Genomic DNA, 22030 nt, shown 5'->3' with positions numbered 1-22030 from the left:
CCAGCAGCTATCTACTGAAACTCAATCAAACACAAGCCAACGAACCAAAACCTTGGTAAGGAACTTGCAGAACCAAGACCAGGAGGGCAATGAACAGACCTTTTCCTAGACCATGGTACTCTGGAAGCACTGAAAGCTTGTAGTCATCCTGGCAGAAGTGCCAGAGAAGTGAAGGCAACAGAAGTATGTAAGAGGATAGAAGCTCAGGCCAATTATTTCTACCCAAAGTGTGCAAAGCCCAGTACTAACATAAAGTTCAAAGTCAAGAAGTAGATTGGAAAAATGAACAAAAAACACTTCCATAAAGAGCTACTAGGGTCACAGAGAAGCTCAAGACACAAACACAGAAGAAGAGAATAATTTGGAAACAGCTATAAATAATCTCAAAGAAAAATGCATTTTGGACGCAAGCCCCCCAAATTTTTAAAGAATTAAAAAAAAAAGATTTTAAAAAACAAGTGAGGGGGGCAGCTAGGTGGTGCAGTGGATAGAGCACCGGCTCTGGAGTCAGGAGTACCTGAGTTCAAATCCGGCCTCAGACACTTAACACTTACTAGCTGTGTGACCCTGGGCAAGTCACTTAACCCCAATTGCCTCACTAAAACAAAACAAAACAAAACAAAAAACACACCAAGTGAGAGCTACGGAAGGTATGAAAAGAGAATTAACAGCTTGTTAAAAGAGGATGAAAACCTTAATACAGACAGTGACTTCTTGAAACTCAGAACTGGACAAATGGAAGATGATGGCTCCATGCGACATCAAGAAATGATCAAATAAAATCAAAAGATCGGGGAAAAAACAGAAAGCAAGAAATATCTTATTGGAAAAATAGAGCTGGAAAACAGATCAAGAAGAAATAATCTAAGAACTCACTGGACTAGCTAAAATCCATGACCAAGAAATAGGCTAGATATCATTTTTCAAGAAATTATTAAAAAAAAAAAAAACCTGTCCTGTATCTTAGAACCCAAGAACAAAGTAGAAACTGAAAGAATTCACAGTTTACCTCCTGAAAAAAAAACTACAACATGAAAACTTTTGGGAACACTATGGTCAAAATCTTGAGCTCCTATCAAGAAAAACTATTACAAGTACTAAAAAGAAAAGCCACAGTTAGATCACACAAGATTTAGCAGTCACAACTATAAAGAAAGAAGTGGAGAGCTTGGAATATTATATTCTAGAAAGCTGATCTAGGATTACAATTGTGAGAAACAGGTACAGATCACCTCAAAATAAGTTCTTCCAGAGGCAGCTTTGTTATAACAAAAAAGCCTTTATTGCATTCTCATGAGAATGGGAACTCACAGAAAGAAAAGCAGCAAGTGAGCACAAATGTTGAAAGCAAGCACCTTGCATATATCCCATACCCTGCCACAACTAGTCCCTCTCCTGAGCCACCATAGGTTGCTAGGTACAGGTTTACAATCTTCCTGGGAAAAGTTCTAGCTAAATCCTCCTTGATAGGTTACCCCTTCCATACATGATCAAAAACGAGGAGATTTTAGACAGGGGAGGAGAAATTAATATTAATAAGTCTATTAAGCAAGCGCAGTAGAGACTAGAGATAACCTTTTATGTACTTTCTCTAAGACACCAGTGAGAGCCTGCTCAAACTGTTTTTTATCTCTAGTCCTGAAAAACTTACTTTTCTCTTTCCTGGTTTGATGTAATTCACTAGATAATATTGTCTGTTGTTCTCTATATGGGCATGCTTTCCTTGAGAAGATTGCCTCATGTATCAAGTTATTCTGAGAAGATTTCACCATGCATCAAATCATTACCATTTCTCAGAACAACCTACCCACAAAAATGGATTATAATGCTACAGGGGGGGAAAGGACGTGTGTGTGTGTGTGTGTGGGTGTGTGTGTGTGGCAATGAGGGTTAAGTGACTTGCCCAGGGTCACACAGCTAGTAAGTGTCAAGTGCTGAGGATGGATTTGAACTCAGCTCCTCCTGAATCCAGGGTGGTGCTTTATTTACTGCACCAACCAGTAGCTGCCCCCAGGGGGGGAAAGGACTCAATGAAATAGGTGACTTTCAAGCATTCCCAGAGCTCAGTAGAAAATCTGACATACAAATAGAGGACTCAAGAGATGCACAAAAAGGTATATATAAGTGAGAAATCATAAGGAATTAACAAGCTTAAAATGTTTACATTTTAATGTAGAAAGATTATATAAATAACCACTCAGAATTGCATTATCACCATAGGCTTAAAAGGGAATCTAATTAGATAGAGGGCCCAGGTAAACTCAAAGAGGAAGACACAGGAAAGGTAGACTAAGAACTGGAGAAAATTATCTTACATAAATGGGGCACACAGAGAAGAACTGATATAAAGAATGGAGGAGTAGAGAAGAACGGGCAATACTTAAACCTTATTATAAACTTAACTGGTTCAAGGAGGGAAGAATATATACTCACACAACTGGTACATAAAATTTATCTTACCCAACAAAGAAGCAAGAGGGGAAAGGGGTTAAGGGGGAAGGAGGAGAAGAGGATAAGAGGGAGGTTAGATAAGGGAGGCAGTAGTCAATAAGCAAAAGAGGACTCAAAGGAGTAGAGCCAAGATGGTGCAGTAAAGAAGCATTCAGTTAAGTTCTCTAAAATTCCCCTCCAAACAACTTTAAAATGACACTTCAAATCAAATGCTAGAGTGGTAGAACCAATGAAACAATTTTCTAGCCCCAGACAGCTTAGGAGGTTGGCATGAAAGGTCTGTCTCACTGGGGCAGTGGTGGGCCCCAGGCCATGCCTGAAGGTGCTACGTGGGTGGCAGGCAGAGGGTTTCCAGCCCAAAGAATTTGGGGGAAGAAGGGGGTTAGACAAATTGAACAACTGGTCAAAAGCACAGCACCTTTCAATGGTGCTAGGGTCAGAAACCTGTTGCACTGCCCATATTGCAGTTCCAGATCAAGTCCCAGAGCCAAGAAGAAGCAACAGTACGTGTGGCACAGGAGAGCCGGAGCCCAGGTTACAGTTCATTGGACAAAGAGGAGTGCTTGTGGTCAAACATGGGAAGAGTAGGAAGCCTGGTCTCAATTCCAAGAAAGAGGCAAGCACTAGCAACTATGACTACAGGAGAACAAAGTCCCTTTCTGAGTAATTTCCAATGAGTCATTTCATGTTTTCTATTTTTTCCCCAATATTTTGATTTTATTTTATCATTCCTTGATGTCTCACAGAAATAGATCCATATTCCAGAAAATAGATGAGAATCAGTGACCACACCTCTCCTTAGATCATACTGCCTTGAAAGCACCAAAAACCTACAGGACCTCCAAAAGCAGCTCAAGAAATAATAGCAAGAAAACAGGGTCCTCTCCACCCTAAGTATAGAGCCCAACTTTAACATAAACTTAAAAGTTGAGAAATAGGCTGGAAAAATGAGTAAATAATAAAAAAAAAACCAAAAAAATAAAGAAACTGACCATAACAAAGTTATATGGTGAAGGGAAAGTCAAGACAAAAATCCAGAAGACAAGTATATCAAAGCAGCTACAAAGCCTCAAAGAAAAATATGAACTGGATGTAAACCGAACAAGAATTCCTGGAAGAACTCAAAAAAGATTTTTAAAAAATCAATAGGGGGCTAGCTATGTGGTACAGTGGATAAAGCACCAGCCTTGGATTCAGGAGGACCTGAGTTCAAATCCGGCCTCAGATACTTGACACTTACTAGCTGTGTGACCCTGGGCAAGTCAACTTAACCCTCACTGTCCGCAAAAAATAAAATAAAAATTTAAAAAAATCAAATAGAGCTAGAGAAAAAGTTGGGAAAAAGAAATGAAAGTAATGCAAGAAAATTATGGAAAAGAGTCAATATCTTGGTTTAAAAAAAAAAAAAGGAACAAAATTCACTAAAGAGAACAATTACCTTAAAAAGTAGAAGTGGCCAATGGAAAAGGAGGTACAAAAGTTCACTAAAGAAAATAATTTCTTAAAAGTTAGAATTGGGCAAATGGAAGCTAATGACTCTGAGACTTTAAAAAGTCAACAGAATGATAAAAGATATAAGAACATGAAATATATCATTGGAAAAACAACTGACCTGGATAATAGATTGAAGAGAGATAATTTAAGAATTACTGGACTACCTGAAAGTCATGATCAAAAAAAGAGTCTAGGCATTATCTCTCAAGAAATTATCAAGGACAATTAACCTCATATCCTAGAACCAGAGGATAAAACAGAAATTGAAAGAATTTACCTATCACCTCCTAAAAGTGATCACAAAATGAAAATCCCAGGAATATTAGAGACAAATTCCAGAGCTCCCAGGTAAAGGAGATAATACTACAAACAGCCAGAAACAATTCATGGAGACGGTTAAGCTCAAACAAGATTTAGTGGCTTCCACATTAAAGTATTAGAGGGCTTTGGAATATGATATTCTGGAAGGCAAAAGAGCTAGGACGATAACCAAGAATAACCTACGCAAAAAACAGAATATAATTCATCAGGGGGGTGGGGGGAAATAGATATTTAATGAAATAGAGGACTAAAAAGAACAGAGTTGAATAAAAAATCTGACTTTCAAATACGAGACTCAAGAAAAGCATAAAAAGGAAAACATGAAAGAGAAATCATAAGGAAATCAATAAGGTTAAAATGTTTGCTTTCCTAAATGGGAAGATAATAATCATAACTCCTAAAAATGTATCATTATTATAGCAATTATACCCAGAAGGCACAGGTATGAGAGGACTACGATGGGATGATTAAAAAAAATAATAATAAAATAAGGGGTGAAAAAGAGGGATGTATTGGGAGAAGGGGAAAGGGAGACAAAGAATAAGGGAAATTATCTCACATAAAAGAACCAGGAAAAGAAGAGCTTCTACAGTCAAAGGAAGACTGGTTGCAAAAGGAGTAGCATGCAACACCGGAATAGGATCAAAGAGGGAATAACATACACACCCAGTTGGGTATAAGACATCTATATCTTACCTTACAGGTGAGTAGGAGGGGAAAGGGATAAGAGAAGGGGAGGGGGCTGATAGTAAGAGAGGTTGTGGTCATAAGACTTTTGAGGTACAGGGTAAAAAGAGAGAAAGAATAAAGGGGGGTGGGGGAATAGGATAGAGGGATATACAGTTAATAAACATAACTGTGAATGAGAACGGGATAAATTCACCTATAAAATGGAAGCAAACAGTAGAATGGATTAAAAACCAGAATAAAAAAAAAAATCTTTTTTACAAGAAAGACATACAAAGGGTTAAAATAAAGGGATGTAGTAGGATCTATTATGCTTCAACTGAATTAAAAAAAGGCAGTAGTAGCAATCATGATCTTGAAGTAAAAATATACCCAATTAAGAGATAATCGGGGCAGTTAGATGGCCCAGTGGATAGAGCACTGGCCCTGGAGTCAGGAGTACCTGAGTTCAAATCTGGCCTCAGACACTTAACACTTACTACTAGCTGTGTGACCCTGGGCAAGTCACTTAACCCCAATTGCCTCACTAAAAAAAAAAAAGAGATAAGCAGCGAAACTACATTTTCTTAAAAGGTATCAAAGACTATGAAGTAACAGCAATGCTAAACAAACCATAGCATCTGAATTCTTAAAGGAAAAAGTTAAATAAGTTACAGGAAGAAACAGACAGTAAAACGATACTGGTAGGGGACCTATACTTTCCCCTCTCAGAATTAGATACATCTAACCATAAAATAAATAAGAAAGAAGTTATAGAAATGAATAGAATTTTAGAAAAGTCAGATATGATAAGATTTCTGTAGAAAAATGAATTTTTTTCTCAGCTGTACACGGCACCCCCACAAAAACTGACCATGTTTTAAGGCATAAAACCTCACAACCAAATGCAAAAACCCAAATATTCAATGTATTCTTTTCAGACCATAAAGAAATAAAAATTACATAAAGGGTCGTGGAAACATAGATTAAAAATTAATGGGAAATTAATCTAATCCCAAAGAATGAGTGGGTCAAAGAAAAAATCATATAAACAATTTATAACTTCATTAATGAAAATGAAAATTATTAGACAATATACCAAAATTTATGGGATACCATCAAAGCAGTACTTAAAGGAATATTTATATCTGTAAATGCTTATGTTAATAAAATAAAGAGCAGATCAATGAATTGGGCATGCAACTGAAAAAATTAGAAAAAGAACAAATTTTAAAATCCTCAAAAAAGCATTAAATTGGAAATCCTTAAAGATCAAAGGAGAGAAAATTGCTCAGATTAAAGGAAAAGGAAATAGAATATTTAAATAACCCTATCCCAGAAAAAGAAATTTAGTAAGCCATAAATGTGCTCCCTAAGTAAAAAAAAAAAAACTCCAGGATCAAATGCATTCACAAGTGAATTCTATCAAACATTTAAAGAACAATTAATTCTAATACTATGTAAACTATTTGGAAAAATAGGCAAAGAAGGAGTCCTATCAAATTTGTTTTATGACACAAATGATTTTGACACCTAAACAAAGAAAAGCAAAAACAGAGAAAGAAAAGTATAGAACAATTTCTCTAATGATGCAAAAATTTTAACTAAACCATTAGGAAGGAGATTACAGCAATGTATCCCAAAGATTACATACACTGACAGTGTGGGATTTATACCAGGAATGCAGGGCTGGTTCAATAATAGGAAAACCACCAGCATAACTGCCCACATCAATAACAATACCAACAGAAACCATATGTTTATCTAAATAGATGCGTTCTAGCTTCTGACAAAATAAAACACTCATTTCTATTAAAAACATTAGAAAGCAACAGAATAAAATGGAACTTTCCTTTAAATGATAATTAGTATCTATCTAAAAGCATCATCAAACATTATCTGTAATGGGGATAAGCTAAAAGCAAGGATCCCCATTATCACCACTATTATTCGATATTGTTCTAGAAATATCAGCAACAAGAATAAGACAAGAAAAATAAATTGAAGGAATTAGAGGAGGCAATGAAGAAACAAAACTATTACTCTTTGCAGATGATATGATGGCATACTTAGAGAATTCACTAAAAAACTGGCTAAAATAATTAACTGAAAATTTAAATGAAACGGATGAAAATTCACAAAAAGATAAATTGCTCAGATTAACATAACAGGAAATAGAATCCTTAACCTTATTTAAAAAAAAGAAACTGAACAAGTCAGAAATGAATCCCCAAAGGGAAAAAAGTCAGGACCAGATAGATTTACAAGTGAATTCGACTCAACAATTACAGAATCATTAATTCCAATACTACATAAACTGTTTGAAAAAACAAGTAAAGAAGGAATCCTATCAAATTCCTTCTATGACACAAATATAGTCTTGATATTTAAACCAAGGAGAGTAAAAAAAGAAAGGGAAAAGTATAGACCAATTTCTCTACTAAATATCAATGCAAAAATTTTAAATAAAAATTTAGCAAGATTATAGCAATATATCAAACTTGGCTGGATTTACACCAGAAATGCAGAGCTTGTTCAATATTAGTAAAACTATAAGCATAACTGATATTAATAACAAAAAACCTATGATTATATCAATAGATACAGAAGAGACTTGACAAAATACAGTACTTATCCCTGTTAGTAACACCAGAAAGCACAGGAATAAATGAAGCTTTCCTTTAAAATAAGCAGTATCTATCTAAAATCTAGAGCAAGCAGTATCAGTAATGGGCATAAACTAGAAGCTTCCCCAATAAGATCAGGGGTGAAGCAACGATGTCCATTATCACCATTACTATTTAATATTGTACTAGAAATGCATGCAACAGCAGTAGGAAAAGTAAAAAGAAAATGGAGGAATAAGTATAGGCTATAGAAATGAAAACTCTTATTTTTTTGCAGATGATATGGTTATGCTTAAAGAACCCCATAGAGTCAATTAAAAAACTAATCGAAACAATTAACAGCTTCAGCAAAGTTGAAGCATATAAAATAAACCCATACAAATGATCACCATTTATACATATTATGAACAAAATACAACAGGAACAGATAGAAATTCCACTCAATCACCAGATAGTATAAAATACTTGGCAATCTATTTGTCAATATGTATACAGTAACTATATGAACACAATTACAAAATACTTTTAACACAAATGACGACATCTAAATAACTGAAGAAATATTCACTGCTCATTGGCAAGCCAAGCCTCTATAATAAAATTACAATATTACCTAAATTAATTTACTTATTCAATGCCATACTAACCAGACTACTAAAGAATTGTTTTATAGAGCTAAACAACAACAAAATTCATCTGGAGGAACAAGAGGTCAAGAATGTCAAGGGAATTACCGGGGGAAAAAAAGTGAAGGGGGGGGGCAGTGTAGCAGTATCAGATCTCAGAGTAGTAATCATTAAAACAGTTTGGTACTGGATAAGAAATAGAGTGATTGATCAGTGGGATAGATTAGGTACACAAAATGCAGAAACAATCGAGTACAGTAAGTAGCCTAGTGTTTGATAAACCCAAAGGTCCCAGCTATCGGAGTAAAAACTCACCATTCACCAAATACTTTTGGGAAAACTGTAAAGTAATTTGTCAGAAACTAGGTATAGGCCAATACCTCACGGTATGTAACAAGATAAGCTCAAAATGGGCACAAGATTTAGAAACAAAGGGTGAGATCATAAGTAAATTAGTGGAAGCATGGAAGACATTACCCATCAGATTTATGAATAGGGGAACAGTTTGTGATCAAACAAGAGAGCTTCACAGGAAGTAAAATGCATCATTTTGATTACATAAAGTTACAAAATTTTTGCACAAACAAAACTAATGCAGCTAAAATTGGAAGTAAATGAGGAAATGGGAGAGGGGGAAATCTTTGTAGCAAGTTTCTCTGATAAGTTTCATTTCTCAAACATATAGAGAACTAAGTCAAATTTACAAGAAAAGGGGTCGTTTCTCAACTGACAAATGGTCAAAGGATATGAAAAGGCAGTTTTCAGAGGAAGAAATCCAAGCTATAAATAGCCATATGGAAAAAAAAATCTCTAAATAACTAATAATTATAGAAATTTAAATTCAAACAATTATGTGGTACCCCCTCACACCTATCGGACTGAATAAGATGATAAAAAAGGAAAATGACAAATGCTGAAGGGGCTGCCCCCCTTGAAGACTTTTTTTAAATTAAAAAAAAAAAGATTGTAGGGTTTAGGGAAGTTTCAGATTTGTTGAATTTGAAACAGTTATAGGACATACAGTTTGAGATACTGGATACTTAGGGGCAGCTAGGTGGCGCAGTGGATAAAACACCAGTCCTGGATTCAGGAAGACCCGAGTTCAAATTCAGCCTCAGACACTTGACACCTACTAGTTGTGTGACCCTGGGCAAGTCACTTAGCCCTCATTGTCGAGCAAAACAAAACAAAGCAAACAACAACAAAAAAAACCCCAAAACACTGGATGCTTAGATGTGGAAATTTCTAGATTAAAATTGAACCCATAGAAGCTGATTACAAATTGAGAGAATTCCTGGCATAGGATACTATATATCAGGGATATGCTGATAAATATTTAACAACCAGATCTGGAGTGGACAAAAAATGTTCACACGAAATACTTTTAAATTTAATCTATGTTAACTTTTTCTCCATCACTTTCTTAAGTCTAGACAGTCAACAAAGCAATAATCAAGCCCTGATATGTAGTATTTGCTGATTTCTGAGTTGTGAATATAAATTTAACAATCAGCTCTCACAAGCCAATCCAAGCCAGTTCCAGTACACCCTAGCTCTATTCCTTATCTCTGGAGTCTATGTCCTGGCTGTCCTTCCTGCCTGAAAGGCTTTAGTCTCACCTCCTGCATTTAGTGTCCCTGACTTCCTTTCAAGTAAAAGCCACCTGCTGCCAGAACCTCCCTTGTTTTCCTTCCCCTCCAGCCCCCCAGCCTCCTAGAGACTTCTGGAAGATGACACTCCAGCTACTTTGCCTGTATCTTATATATACCTAATTATTTAGGCTGATTCCCCCTTAGATTGTGAACTCCCTGAGACCAGGGACTGTTTTTTGTCTTTCTTTGTATCCCAGGTGCTTAGCAAAGTGACTAGTCAGCACTTGATAATAACAATAAATGCCTGACTGGCTCATCCTTTGACCCAGCGATATTAAAGAAAGAGAGAAAGGATCTATATGAACCAAAATATTTATAGCAGCTCTTTTTGTAGTGGCAAAAAACTGGAAACTGAACAGATGCCCATTAATTGGGGAGTGACTGAACAAATTATGGTGTATAATGTGAATAATAGTATTGTGATGCAAGAAATGATGAAGGGAATTATTTCAGAAAAAAACTTAGGAAGACCTGAACTGGTGAAAAACGAACTGAGCAGAATCAGATAGATTTATGCAATAACAGTGAGACTATAATCAACTCTGAAAGACAGTAACTAAACCACACAACGACCAACCCCAATTCCAGAGGACTCCTGATGAAACCTTCAGATAGAGAGCTGATGGACTCATGGCAGACAAGCACAATTTCCTTTTTTTTTTGGTACGTGACTAATGTAGACTATACATATTTGTAATGGATTATGCTTTTCTCTCTTTCTCATTGAGGGGCAGGGTGGAGGAAAGAAGGGTGATAATTCAGAATTAAAGTACAACAAGATTTAATTTTTTAAAAATCTACTTTCCACCCTTTCTTTTTCCCAACACCTCCAACACAACCCCCCCCCCCCTCCACAAGCTGCCTTGAAACTGAATTAAAGTCAGAGAGATGCCTTAGTCCTCAACAATTTCATTCGGTAGGGGCTAAACTACAGAATGTTTTTGGATAGTGGCCATAAATAAGTCTAAATCAATGATTAGCTAAAGATTCAAACTTTCATTAGTCTCTTCATTCCATAAACCTGTATAGTACTCACTCAAAATTTTCATACTAACTTTTAGTTAATATGTTATTTTTTCCCAGTTATTACTACTAAAATAGCAAGATTTTTTTTTTTACCATATTATCAAATTACATTTAAAATCTCTTCAAATATTAACTTTAAAAAAGAGAAGTTGGGCAGCTAGGTGGTGCAGTGGATAAAGCACCAGCCCTGGATTCAAGAGAACCTTAGTTCAAATCTAGCCTCAGATACTTGACACTAGCTGTGTGACCCTGGCAAGTCACAACCCTCATCGTCCCACCAAAAAAAAAAAAGTAAAATACAAAAACACACTATAGTCAATAAAAACTTTAGACTTATTTTTTAACTAACCTGAATCACATTTCTCTTTCTCTTTGAGAAACTTCATCTTGGAAGATTTCATTTTATTAGTGTCCAATTCTGATACCTTTAGTTTTCCTTTAGAGGATATGTCTGCATTAAATATGAAGGCATCTTTTTGATTCTTTATGCCTTTATTTGTCAATTCTTTTTTATCCTTTTGCAGATTATTTTGTGCATGCATTTTCTTAGCTCTGTTTGAACTCTGTGTTTTCCAGGTATTTTCATAATCATCTGACTCTTTTCCATGTCCAAAGTCTTCCTTTTGCTTAACAATGCTGCTCTTTTCCTTATCATCCAGTAATTTTTTTGCATCTCCTTTTTTGGTTTTCTGGGTGTTTTTCTTTGTTTTCTTTTTGTCTGATTCTTCACTATTTTTATCTGAGAGATCAGAGTCTGAATCTGATAAGTCATAATAACGTTTCAAATCCTCTGTACTGCTGTGATTTATGGGACGTCCTCTTTTATCCACAGTATATTTCAACTTGAATTTTTTGTCATGAAACATTGCTCGAAATCTCTTATCAATCTTAATTTTTCGATCCTTTTCTGGCATTTCCCAAAATCTAGGGTCCTTTGTAATTCGGCGAAACCGTTCATCATTCATAAGTTCTTCTTTTGTTGCCATTTTAAGCTTCTTTGTTGACCAAAACCTTGAATAACCTAAAAATTAAAAAATATAATTATGAAATTAAAAAATATAATTATAATTAGTTTTAAAGGAAGCTTCATTGAATCTATTCATATAAAAGTCATTGGTCTCTACTAAGCTGGGTTACAGCTACAACATCTATACATGCATCCTGAGTTCAATTTTTAAAAACCATCCTCCTGCTCTGACCGGGTTTTCCACTTGTCTCAGAAAACTGTTACCCTGGATAACCGCCCTGCACTAAAGAAAACCTAACAAATAAGGTAGGAACACCACGCCTTTTCAAGGAAATTTTAAGCAAATAAATTGTCACATAAGTAAGTGTTAACAAAACCTCCAATATATCAAATATCAAAATGAATACAGGGACTTCCATTCCATCATCAAATTTCAGAGCTGAATCCTACCTAACAACTGGCTTTCTTTTTCTATGCTCCAGGCTCCTAGATTCACTGACATATTGGTGATGTGTTGAAAACCGCTGGGCTCTTTTCCCAAAAGAGGGATGAGAGGGTTTGGCTTCCTAATCACCTGTAACTATGATTTAGAAATCTCTGCCCCACAACCTCCCAAATTCAATAAGGAGGGACGAGAGAACACCCTATATTATCTCATTTTTCAGGGGAAAAAGTCTCGTAAAAATTAATAAGGACAGTAACATAGAGAGAGATACACAAACATGTATCTCACTTCGTGCTTTAAAATGATTGTCTCATTTAATCCTCAAAACAACCGACGACAGGGGAAGGGGGGGGAAAGGGATTGTTGTTAGGATGCGCATTTTACAGATGAGAAAACTGAGATAAATAGAGGTTAAGTGCCTTTCCCAGGGTCACATAGCTAGGAAACGCCTGAGATAGCATTTGAACTCAGACCTTCCTGCTTCAGGTCCAGAGTCACCTGTCTGTCCGAGGTCACACAGCTTTTAAGGTGGCAGAGCCAGAACATGAGCAGTTCACCCTACCTCACGCGGTGCAAGAAGAGGAAGCCCCTCGGAACTCGAAGGGTTCGGCGGCTCTTCCAAAGTGTCTACCTTCCGAAAGGAGAGGAAGACCGAGGAGGGCGGCCACTATAACTTCCCGACAAGAAGACCGTACACCTTGGCGAGCGCCTTTCTTTGAATCTCTTACAACTCCGACACCACGACTTAGCGCCCCAAACACCTCAGCTCACTTCTCCAGTCCCCTCACAGTATCACGTGGAGAAACCCAGACCCATAATCCTTTGCGCAAAGCTTTGGAGCTACGGCAAGCGATCTGGTTCAGACTAGAACTCCGCGTTAAGCGAATCTGTTGAAATTTGTGTACGCTAGTAACGCCGCGGCGCATGCGCGTGAACGTAAGCGCGCAGGCTTGTCGGCACGTTGGCGCGGGAGGCGAGGAGGTCACGCGGAGGTTGAGGGCAGCGGGTTGTCATGCTGAGAGCGGCCCGGCTCCAGTGGTGGCGGCGGTGGCTTGGTCAGCCGGCGCCCCCCCGAGGGGCGGGCTGTGGTTGCGGCGGTGGCCGGCGGAGTGGATCCCGGGGAACTTCCTCGTACCCTTCCCCGTTTGGCGGCGACGTCCCAGGAGTCGTGAATGTCTTCGATCGGGTGTTGAAGAGGAAACAGAAGAACTGGGCGGCCCGGCAACCGGAGCCCGTGAAGTACGACTACCTGAAGGAAGAGGTGAGGGCGTCGACTTGGGAGGGTCTCCCTCGACGCGAATCGCTGCCAGCCGTGCGGCAGCCGACTCGAGGCTGGAATGGGTCGGATTCCTAGGTAAAGTCTTCTCCGGGTAGGGATGCCAGGAACCGTCCTCGACAGAAGCATGGAGGCAGGAGATGAGGCGGGTGGATGACCCGGTGACCAGAGTTCTGGGACTCGGAGTCAGGTTTACATGCGAATCAAGTTGGTTCAGCGGTCAGTCAACAAACATTTAAGTGCCAGGTTCTATGGCAAGTATTGGAGATACAAAGCAACTCTCCCCCCTCCCCCACCCTAATACACCTATTCTGTAGGGAATAGAAAGACAAAAATAGTCCCTGCCTTCCAAGAGTTTACTTATATTTTAATGAAACTGAGTTCGAATCCTGCCCCAATCACTGCTGCTGTTACTATTTAGCACTTATTTTGCTCCTTAAGGTTTGCTGATCGATTTGCAATATGTTAACTCAGCCCTCATAAAAGCTGAGGAAACTGAGACTGGGAGAGGTCAATTGAGGTCACATGGCTAGGAAGTATCTGCAACAGGATTTGAATTCAGGACTTTCTGATTAGTCTCAACACTATCCACTCTAATCTGTTAAAAGAGGATAATAATAGCACCTACCCTGCCAAGGTTGTTTTGAGGACAGAATGATATTTGCAAAGTGCAGTATTAATGTTAACATTACTAGCTAGAAGCTTACTCTTCTAGTCCTGCTTTAGTAGTTCAAATAAACATAATCATCCTTCCCCCCCAAGTTTTATTTTCAATTCCAGTCTCTCCCTTCTCTCACCTCTCCCTCACCTATTGAGAAAGCAAGAAACACAAAACCCTTTCCAAATATGAAGTCAGCTTGCATTTGAAAATACTTGCATAAACTATCAAATCTAAAACAGTTTTATATAAAGAACCTTTTTCTCCTCTAAAAGTAAAACAAACCTGTTACCATACAAGTAAATCAGGAAAATCCAGGGGCATAGCTAGGTGTCGAAGTGGATAGAGCACTCAGTGGCCCTAGATTCAGGAGGATCTGAGTTCAAATCAGGCCGCAGACACTTGACACTAATTAGCTGTGTGACCCTGGGCAAGTCACTTAACCCAGTTGCCTCACCAAAAAAGAAGAAGAAAAACCAAGAAACATGGAAGATTTAGAATGTCCAAAACCCCTGTTAAGTTAGACTTAAAAATATGAACAAAATGGTTAAATAATTTAAAACAAGCTTATGCTAAAAACAACATACTGACTTTATATAAAGAATCTTAGATGCATTCGATGTATTTGGTACTGCTTAATGGAATGTAGAGCAGTTGTCAGTTTAAAGGAACATAAGGACTGAAGGTGGGGAAAGGACCTTAAAAATCATTTACACAACTTGCTCTTTTTATAGACTAGGAAGATAAGGCCTAGGAAGGGTAAAAGTGACTTGCCCAAAGATACAGGCAGTAAGCTGCAGAAGGGTAGCTTGGTGGCATAGTAGATAGAGCAGGAAGACCTGAGTTCAAATCCAGCCTCGGACATTTAAATAGCTGTGCCACACTGGGCAAGTTACTTAACCCTGTCGGCCTCAGTTTCATCATTTGTAAAATGGGCTGGAGAAGGAAAGGGCAAACTACTCCAATATCTTTGCCAAGAAAATCCCAAATGGGGTCATGAAGGATTAGACAGTACTGAAAAACTGACTAAACAATGACAGAAACATCAGAGGCTGTGATCTGAATGCAGGTCTTTGACTTTGATTTCTCTTCCTCTGTGCTTTAGGTTACAGCTTTGGCTACTAGCAAACAGATAAGATTTTGAGTTTCCCAAATTCTATCACCTTTCATTGTGTTTTCAGACTTATATTTGTACACTAGTATAATAATCAAATAGTAATCTATCAACAAACATTAAATGCCTACTCTAGTCTAAGCATTAGTTTAAGTCCTGAGAAATGCAGAAATAAAGAGTGAATGGTCCTCTCTTGGAGTTTATAGTCTGGGAAGATAACAGAAATACACATGAGCACATACAAAAAGAAAAGATAATTTAATGGGCAGCCATGAGCAGCTACAGTAAAAACAAAAGTGATTGGGAAAAAAAGAGAAACTTGTTTCCCTTCTTCCATCTCCAGTCCCAGAAATTTTTATAAATATCTATTTCATTCCAGGTATAGAGATATAGGGACCTCTATGACTATCTTGATCTCATCAGCCTCCTTAGGTTCTACTAGCATCTCTATGCAGATGATTTCCAAATGTGTGTCTCTAGCCCTAGTTTCTTCTGCATGCAGCTGCATGCAGAACTTTACTCCCTCTATGTTTCTATTGGTATCTCAAACATATGTCCAGAACGTTATTCATTATTTTTCTCAATCCACTTCCCCACCTTTTCATTTGACTCCTCCCACCACTTCCTCTTTCCCCACCATCTGATCAGTTGCCAAGTGTTGACTAAATTTACATTCTAAAAAGCATTATGTAGTGCTTTAAGGTTTGCAAAGTACTTTAGGTAAGTTGTCTCATATAATCCTCTTGACTCTATTACTATATCTCCGTTTTACAAATGAAGAAATTGAGGCTGAAGGTGGCTAAGTGGATTGCTCAGATTCAAACTCAGATTTTCCTGACTCCAAATCTAGTCCTTTCTTCTAGACTTCTTTCATGTCTGAAGCCTTCTGTCCACTTCATACTACAGCTACCCTAGTCAAGGCTTTTATGGACTCCTCTTGCCAGGACTACTTCAGTAGCCTCCTGGCCTCTGCCCTCTTCGATCCATCCAGCAACAGCGCCAAATTGGTATCTTAAAGCACAGACATTGTTACTTAGCTCCTCATAAAGCTCAGTGGATCTGTTTTTCTTCTAAGATAAAGTGCACATTCCTCTGACATTTAAAGCCTTCAAATTTGGCTTCCACTTGTCTTTTCAGATTTCTTTTATATTAACCAGTAATCAATAAACGTTTATTACTTGCCTACTACCTGCCAAGTACTCTGCTAAAGGCTTTATAAATAACTCTTTTGGTCGTCACAACAATCCTGTGTGGTAGGTGCTGTTATTATCCTCATTTTATAGATGAGAAAACTGAGGCAGAGGTTCAGTGTCTTGCCCAGGGTCGCACACCTACTTGTTTGAAGCAGAATTTAAACTCAGGTCTTCCTGACTCCCAATTTTAGCACTTTATCTCCTTTGCCCCTAGATGCTGATATTCCATTTCCTTCCTCCATACTTTTTCACAGGCTATCCATAGTGTCTGGAATGCCCTTCCACCTCACCTCTGTCTCTCATAACTCCTGGCCCTTTTCAAGGCTCATTTTAAGTACCACCTCCTACAGGGGGTCTTTACTGATTCCCAGTTCCCATCAGTGCTCTCTTCCCACCCCCAATCTCTGCCCCCAAAGCACTGGTTGTCCCCAGGGCCTGGAATACATTCCTTCCTTCCTTCTATCTCATACTCTCCCTTTTTTCCTTTAAGGTGTAGGGTCCCATCTTTTGCATGAAGCCTTTCCTTTTCTCCCCTGACTGCTAGAGTCCTCTCTCCAAAATAGCCTTATTTTAACTATTTTGTACATATTTATTTATTCACTTTATAGTTATGCTGAATATATGCATTTATTGTCTCCTTTAGAATGTAAGTTCCTTGCAAGTAAAGATCATTTCATTCTTTATACTTACATCCCCAAAGCCCCTGTCTGGTACGTAGTAGATACTTTACAAATATTTGTTGATTAATTTATTTTTTATATGTTTTGTTTTTCTTTATCTTTGTACATACATTCTTCTCTGTAGTAGATTGTAAGCTCCTCCAGGACAAGGATTGTTTTTATTTTATATATTGTATCTCCAGCATCTAATGTTGGGCATGACAAAAAGTAGGCATTTAATAAACTTGCAGAATTTAATTCTTGTTAGGGAAGCCTGATCATCTTGTCATTTCTTTTTATTTTAGGTTGGTGGTCGAGTTGCTGATCGAGTATATGATATAGCCAGGTAAGGTAATGATGAACTTATCAAAGAATCACCAACTCTGAGCGTAAATCTTGATTTTTTATAGCGATGCAGACCGAAGCTGATCTACACCTTCTCATTTTGTGTACTCTTGTCTATGTCATTCTAGAATTCCTCCCAATATAATAGAGCTCTTCCTTTCAATGTCCTGTTATTTCTTTAATAATAGTGGAGCATGTTCTTAGTTATTTGTCCCTTGTTGCATTACATGACAGAATCACAGAATTTTTCAATTGGAAGGGATATTAGAGTATCTTTAGTGCAGATTATTACCCAGACAAGGGTATAACAATTGTTCATCTAGTTTTCACTTGTAAGTACTCCATTGTAGGGCAACCTACAACCTCCACAGGCAGCTCAGTCTACTTTTTAATAGCTCACATTAGCTTGTTTCAAGCCTAAACTTAACTCTTTACCACTTCTACCTGTTGCTTCCAGGCCTTCCATCTGTGGCCAGAAAAAACACGTCTAATCTCTATCTCATTACAGCCTTTCAGATACTTGAAGACAGCTATTATGTCCTCCACTAAGTTTTCTCTTGCCTAAACATTCTTGTTGGTTTTTTTTTTTAAAGTGAGGCAATTGGGGTTAAGTGACTTGCCCAGGGTCACATAGCTAGTAAGTATTAAATGTCTGAGGTCGGATTTGAACTCAGGTCCTCCTGAATCCAGGGCTGGTGCTCTATCCACTGTTCCATCTAGCAGCCCCTGTTGCCCAAACATTCTTAGTTCCTTCAACCAGTGCTCATATGCCATGTGTCTCCCATCCTGAAAAAGCACTCACTTGATCCTTCCATCCCCACTATTGTCTTATATCTCTTGTGCCCTTTGTAGCTAAATGCTTTGAAAAAGCCATCTGCAATAGGTCCCCCAACTTTCTCTCTTCTTGCTCTTTTATTTCCCCTTTATAGTTTGTTTTTCAACCTTATCATTCCACTAAATTTGCCCTCTCTGAAGTTACCATTGGTATCTTAGTTAACTAACCCAGTGCCCTTTTCTCAATCCTCATCCTCCTTGAATTCTCTGAAGCCCTTGACACTGCTGATCATTCTCTCATTAATACTCTAAGTTTTTGAGACACCCCTCTCCTCTGGTTTTTCTTCTACCTATCTACCCACTTTTGTGTTCCCTTTGCTGGCTCCTCCAGATCATGCCCTCTAAGCGTAGGTATTCCTCAGGGTTTTGTCCTGTACCATCATCTCCTTTCCCTCTGTACTATTTCACTCTCTGTGCTAGTGATTCTCAAATCTACCTTCTTGCCCCAAACTATATCCTTACCTCCAATCTCGCATCTCCCAACTGACTTTTAGACATCTCAAACTAGATGTCCAATAAACACCTTAAACTCAGTCTGTCCAAAACAACTCATTATCTTCCCTCCTAAACCCTTTACTTCCTACCTTCTCTATTAGTGTAGAGGGCAACACCATCTTCACAGTCCATCAAGTTCAAAACCTAGGAATCATCCTGTATTCTTCACTATCTGTCGCCCCAATAGCCTAACTGTTGCCAAGCGAAGCTTGTGGATTTAACCTTTGTAACATTGCTTAAATATGCTCCCTTCTTTCCTCTGACACTGCCACCATTCTGGCACAGGCATCAACCCATTCCTTGATTATTGCAATAACCTGTTGGTGGGTCTTCCTGACACAAGTTTCTCCCCACTCCAATCCATCCTTTATTCAGCTACTAATGTGATTTTCCTAAAAACAAGGTCTGATCTTGTCACTCCCCTATTCCATTAACTTCAGTGGCTTTCTATTATAGCTTCTAGGAGCAAATACAAAATTCCCTGTTTGGCATTCAAAATCCTTCAGTAGCCCCCTCCTACCTTTCCAGTCTTCTTGTACCTTTCTCCCCAATGTGTACTCTTCTTCCAATGATAGTGGCTCCTGGTTGTTCTACAAACAAGATATTCCAACTCTCAATCCAGGCATTTTCTCTGGCTGTTCCATGCCTAGAACATTGTCCCTCCTCTGCTGACTACTGATTTCCCTGGTTTCTTTTAACTCCCAACTAAAATCCCACCTTCTTCAGGAAGCCGTACCTCATCCCTCATAATTTTAGTGTCTTCCCTCTGTTAATTATTTTATATTTGTTTTATTTGAAAATATTTGTTTGCATGTTGTCTCCTCTGTTAGATTATGAGCTCTTGGAGGGCAGAGACTGTCTTTTGCCTCTTTTTATATCCTCAGCACTTATCATATACTAGGTGCTTAATGAATATTTATTAAGTGAATCAATAATAGTACTTTGTTATGGTAGTCTTTTTTCTTTTTACTCATTCTTGCAGCCTCACTTTCTAAATTGGGACTTTTGGGTCTTGATTGGTCTTACTTTGCGTTCTCTCGAATCCAGCTGCTGCTGTATGGATTAAGTACTCTGATTTTGAAGGTGCTCAGAGGTGGTTCTGGATAGATACCCACATGTAGACTTGCCCTGCTCTCAGTGATGTCTGATATAGGGTAAAGTCTGATCATTGCTCTTTTCTGAGCTTCGAAGGTTCCTCAATTGGGTTCAGGTCTGGGTGACACCAATTAGGTTTGAGTTTTGGTTGGAACTGCAATAGATTGTTACTATCCCTTGGTGCAGGTCCCCTTGTTAGAACTCCAATGGGCTGTTTCTGTGTCTAGGCACAGGTCCCCTCCTCAGTGTACACTGGGATTTGGATTCCAGTCTGGGGTTAAAGTAACCAAGCTGTTAATTTACTCTTTGAAGAGCTACATATCAGGCCTGTCCCTGCCATATACTAAACAACTCATTGCCCTAGTATAATCCCTCTACTAGAGGGCTCTGCTTGGTTGTCTTCTGACTAAACTTATCCCTACGCCCCAGACACCTTTGTCTATTTTCCTACTGCTGACTTTGAGCTGGAAAAAAAGACTCTATTTTCTCCTTGGGTTTCCTAAACAAATCCAGAAATTCAAAAAGGGATTTCTCTTTCATGCTCTTTCTAGGTTTTTAAGGAAATACATGTAGGGGAGAACTGCATTCTACTGCTTCTTCCTACTATGTCACATTTACTGATTTCTTATTTCATAGTTTCTTCATAGTCTTCTTTCTTGTTCTTTGTATAGTGGTAGTCTCTGCCTTGATTAATTCCCCAATGGTTAGCATCTTTCTGTCTCCTTTTACTCTCCTATTCCAGTGACACCAAACCCTCAAATGCTAAAGAACAAACCTCTTTCCTAACCCTAGCTGTCTACTCCCTCTTTCCCATCTATCTCAACCCCGTCTCTCAATGTCCTCTTTAGTTCTGCCTAGCCCTTCCACTGTGCTCTCTGAAAAATCTGCTCTATAATGTACAAACTTATTTTCATCCCAAACTCTTCCTTTCTTTTTCCTATCTTCTGTCATCTATTGATACTTGGCTTCTTCCCGATGATGCTTATCCCATGGTTGTGCTTCCTAGTACTGACTATACTTTCTCTCATACCTCTCAGCTACTGGGAAGAGTGAAGAGGTGAAAAAAAACACAGTAAATAAACCAGGCACTGATAGAGAATGGCCACCTGGATCTCAAGTGGGTGGGGGTTTTTTTGTTTTGTTTTGGGTTTTTTTTGGTGATGCAGTTGGGGTTAAGTGACTTGCCCAGGGTCACACACCTAGTAAGTGTCAAGTGTCTGAGGCCAGATTTGAACTCAGATTCTCCTCAATCCAGGGTTGGTGCTCTATCCACTGTGCCATCTAGCTACAGGTGTTAAATATGCATAGTGAATGATGGCAGCAGAGGGAAGTCAGAGTAGCAGTGAGGACTAGGGAATATTCCACTGCCAATACAGAACTCAAAGCAAAGTAGTCCAAAAGGACTTTTTGGCCAAAGCAAGCAAACCTATGTGGCTCTTCACGTACCAAGGATCTGCTTCATCCAATTAAATCTAATAATTTCTTTCTATATTAGAAAAGCATTTGCAAAACTTGACTTTCCCATTTCTGCTTTTTCCTCAGACTACTTTTGGCATTCAAACAATGTGGCCATTGGAGTTGTGCTCTCTGTAGTTGAGTTTGAATGCTTGGCAGTTTAGTTAAAAGAGGACCTCAGTGTCTGGTACCTTTTTTTGCCAGGTGATCTTCAGAATCTTCCTAAGACAATTTAAATGGAAGCAGTTCAGTTTCCTGGCATGGTGCTGGTATGTTGTTCAGGGTTCACAGGCATATTAACAATGAGGTCAGCACAAACGCTGTGTAGACCTTCAGTTTAGTAGGCACCTTACTACCTCTTTGGTCTCTCACACTTTGCTTTGGAGCCTCCCAAATCCTAAGCTAATCTTAAAAGTTGAGATAACTATTTATAAAAATGTAATACAAATGTTAACTTATAAATTATTTCATGTGTTGTGGTACTATCAAAATATCTTTTTTTTTCTTCTTCTGTAGAGATTTTCCCCTTGCTTTGGATGTTGGCTGTGGAAGAGGTTATATAGCACAACATTTAAATAAGGTATATTTATGTGAAGATTTTTCTTTCAGAAATGATAAAATTATTGACATT

General features: G+C 38.3%; 2 protein-coding genes across 3 annotated transcripts in view; one reads left to right on the top strand and one right to left on the bottom strand.

Moving 5' to 3' along the window:
* ESF1 (ESF1 nucleolar pre-rRNA processing protein homolog) overlaps positions 1-13061 on the bottom strand; it is a 105804-nt gene extending 92743 nt beyond the window's left edge. The window contains exons 1-2 of the mRNA XM_043983167.1: positions 12838-13061; positions 11213-11884 (exon numbers count right to left, since the gene is read on the bottom strand). Coding sequence (XP_043839102.1) covers positions 11213-11849 — 637 coding nt within the window. The 5' untranslated portion in view covers positions 11850-11884; positions 12838-13061. The remainder of the gene's footprint in view (positions 1-11212; positions 11885-12837) is intronic.
* Positions 13062-13246: 185 nt separating this feature from the next.
* Positions 13247-22030, top strand: part of NDUFAF5 (NADH:ubiquinone oxidoreductase complex assembly factor 5) — a 30614-nt gene continuing 21830 nt past the window's right edge. The window contains exons 1-3 of one of the 2 annotated variants that reach the window (XM_043988465.1): positions 13247-13536; positions 17481-17521; positions 21916-21979. In XM_043988465.1, coding sequence (XP_043844400.1) covers positions 13288-13536; positions 17481-17521; positions 21916-21979 — 354 coding nt within the window. In that variant the 5' untranslated portion in view covers positions 13247-13287. Of the gene's footprint in view, positions 13537-17480; positions 17522-21915; positions 21980-22030 lie in introns of those variants that run through there. The other variant, XM_043988466.1, reaches the window with a different exon arrangement.

The sequence above is a fragment of the Dromiciops gliroides genome, chromosome 2, assembly GCF_019393635.1.
Source record: "Dromiciops gliroides isolate mDroGli1 chromosome 2, mDroGli1.pri, whole genome shotgun sequence".
In the NCBI taxonomy this organism is placed as follows: domain Eukaryota; kingdom Metazoa; phylum Chordata; class Mammalia; order Microbiotheria; family Microbiotheriidae; genus Dromiciops; species Dromiciops gliroides.
This window is presented reverse-complemented; position numbering and strand designations above follow the sequence as displayed.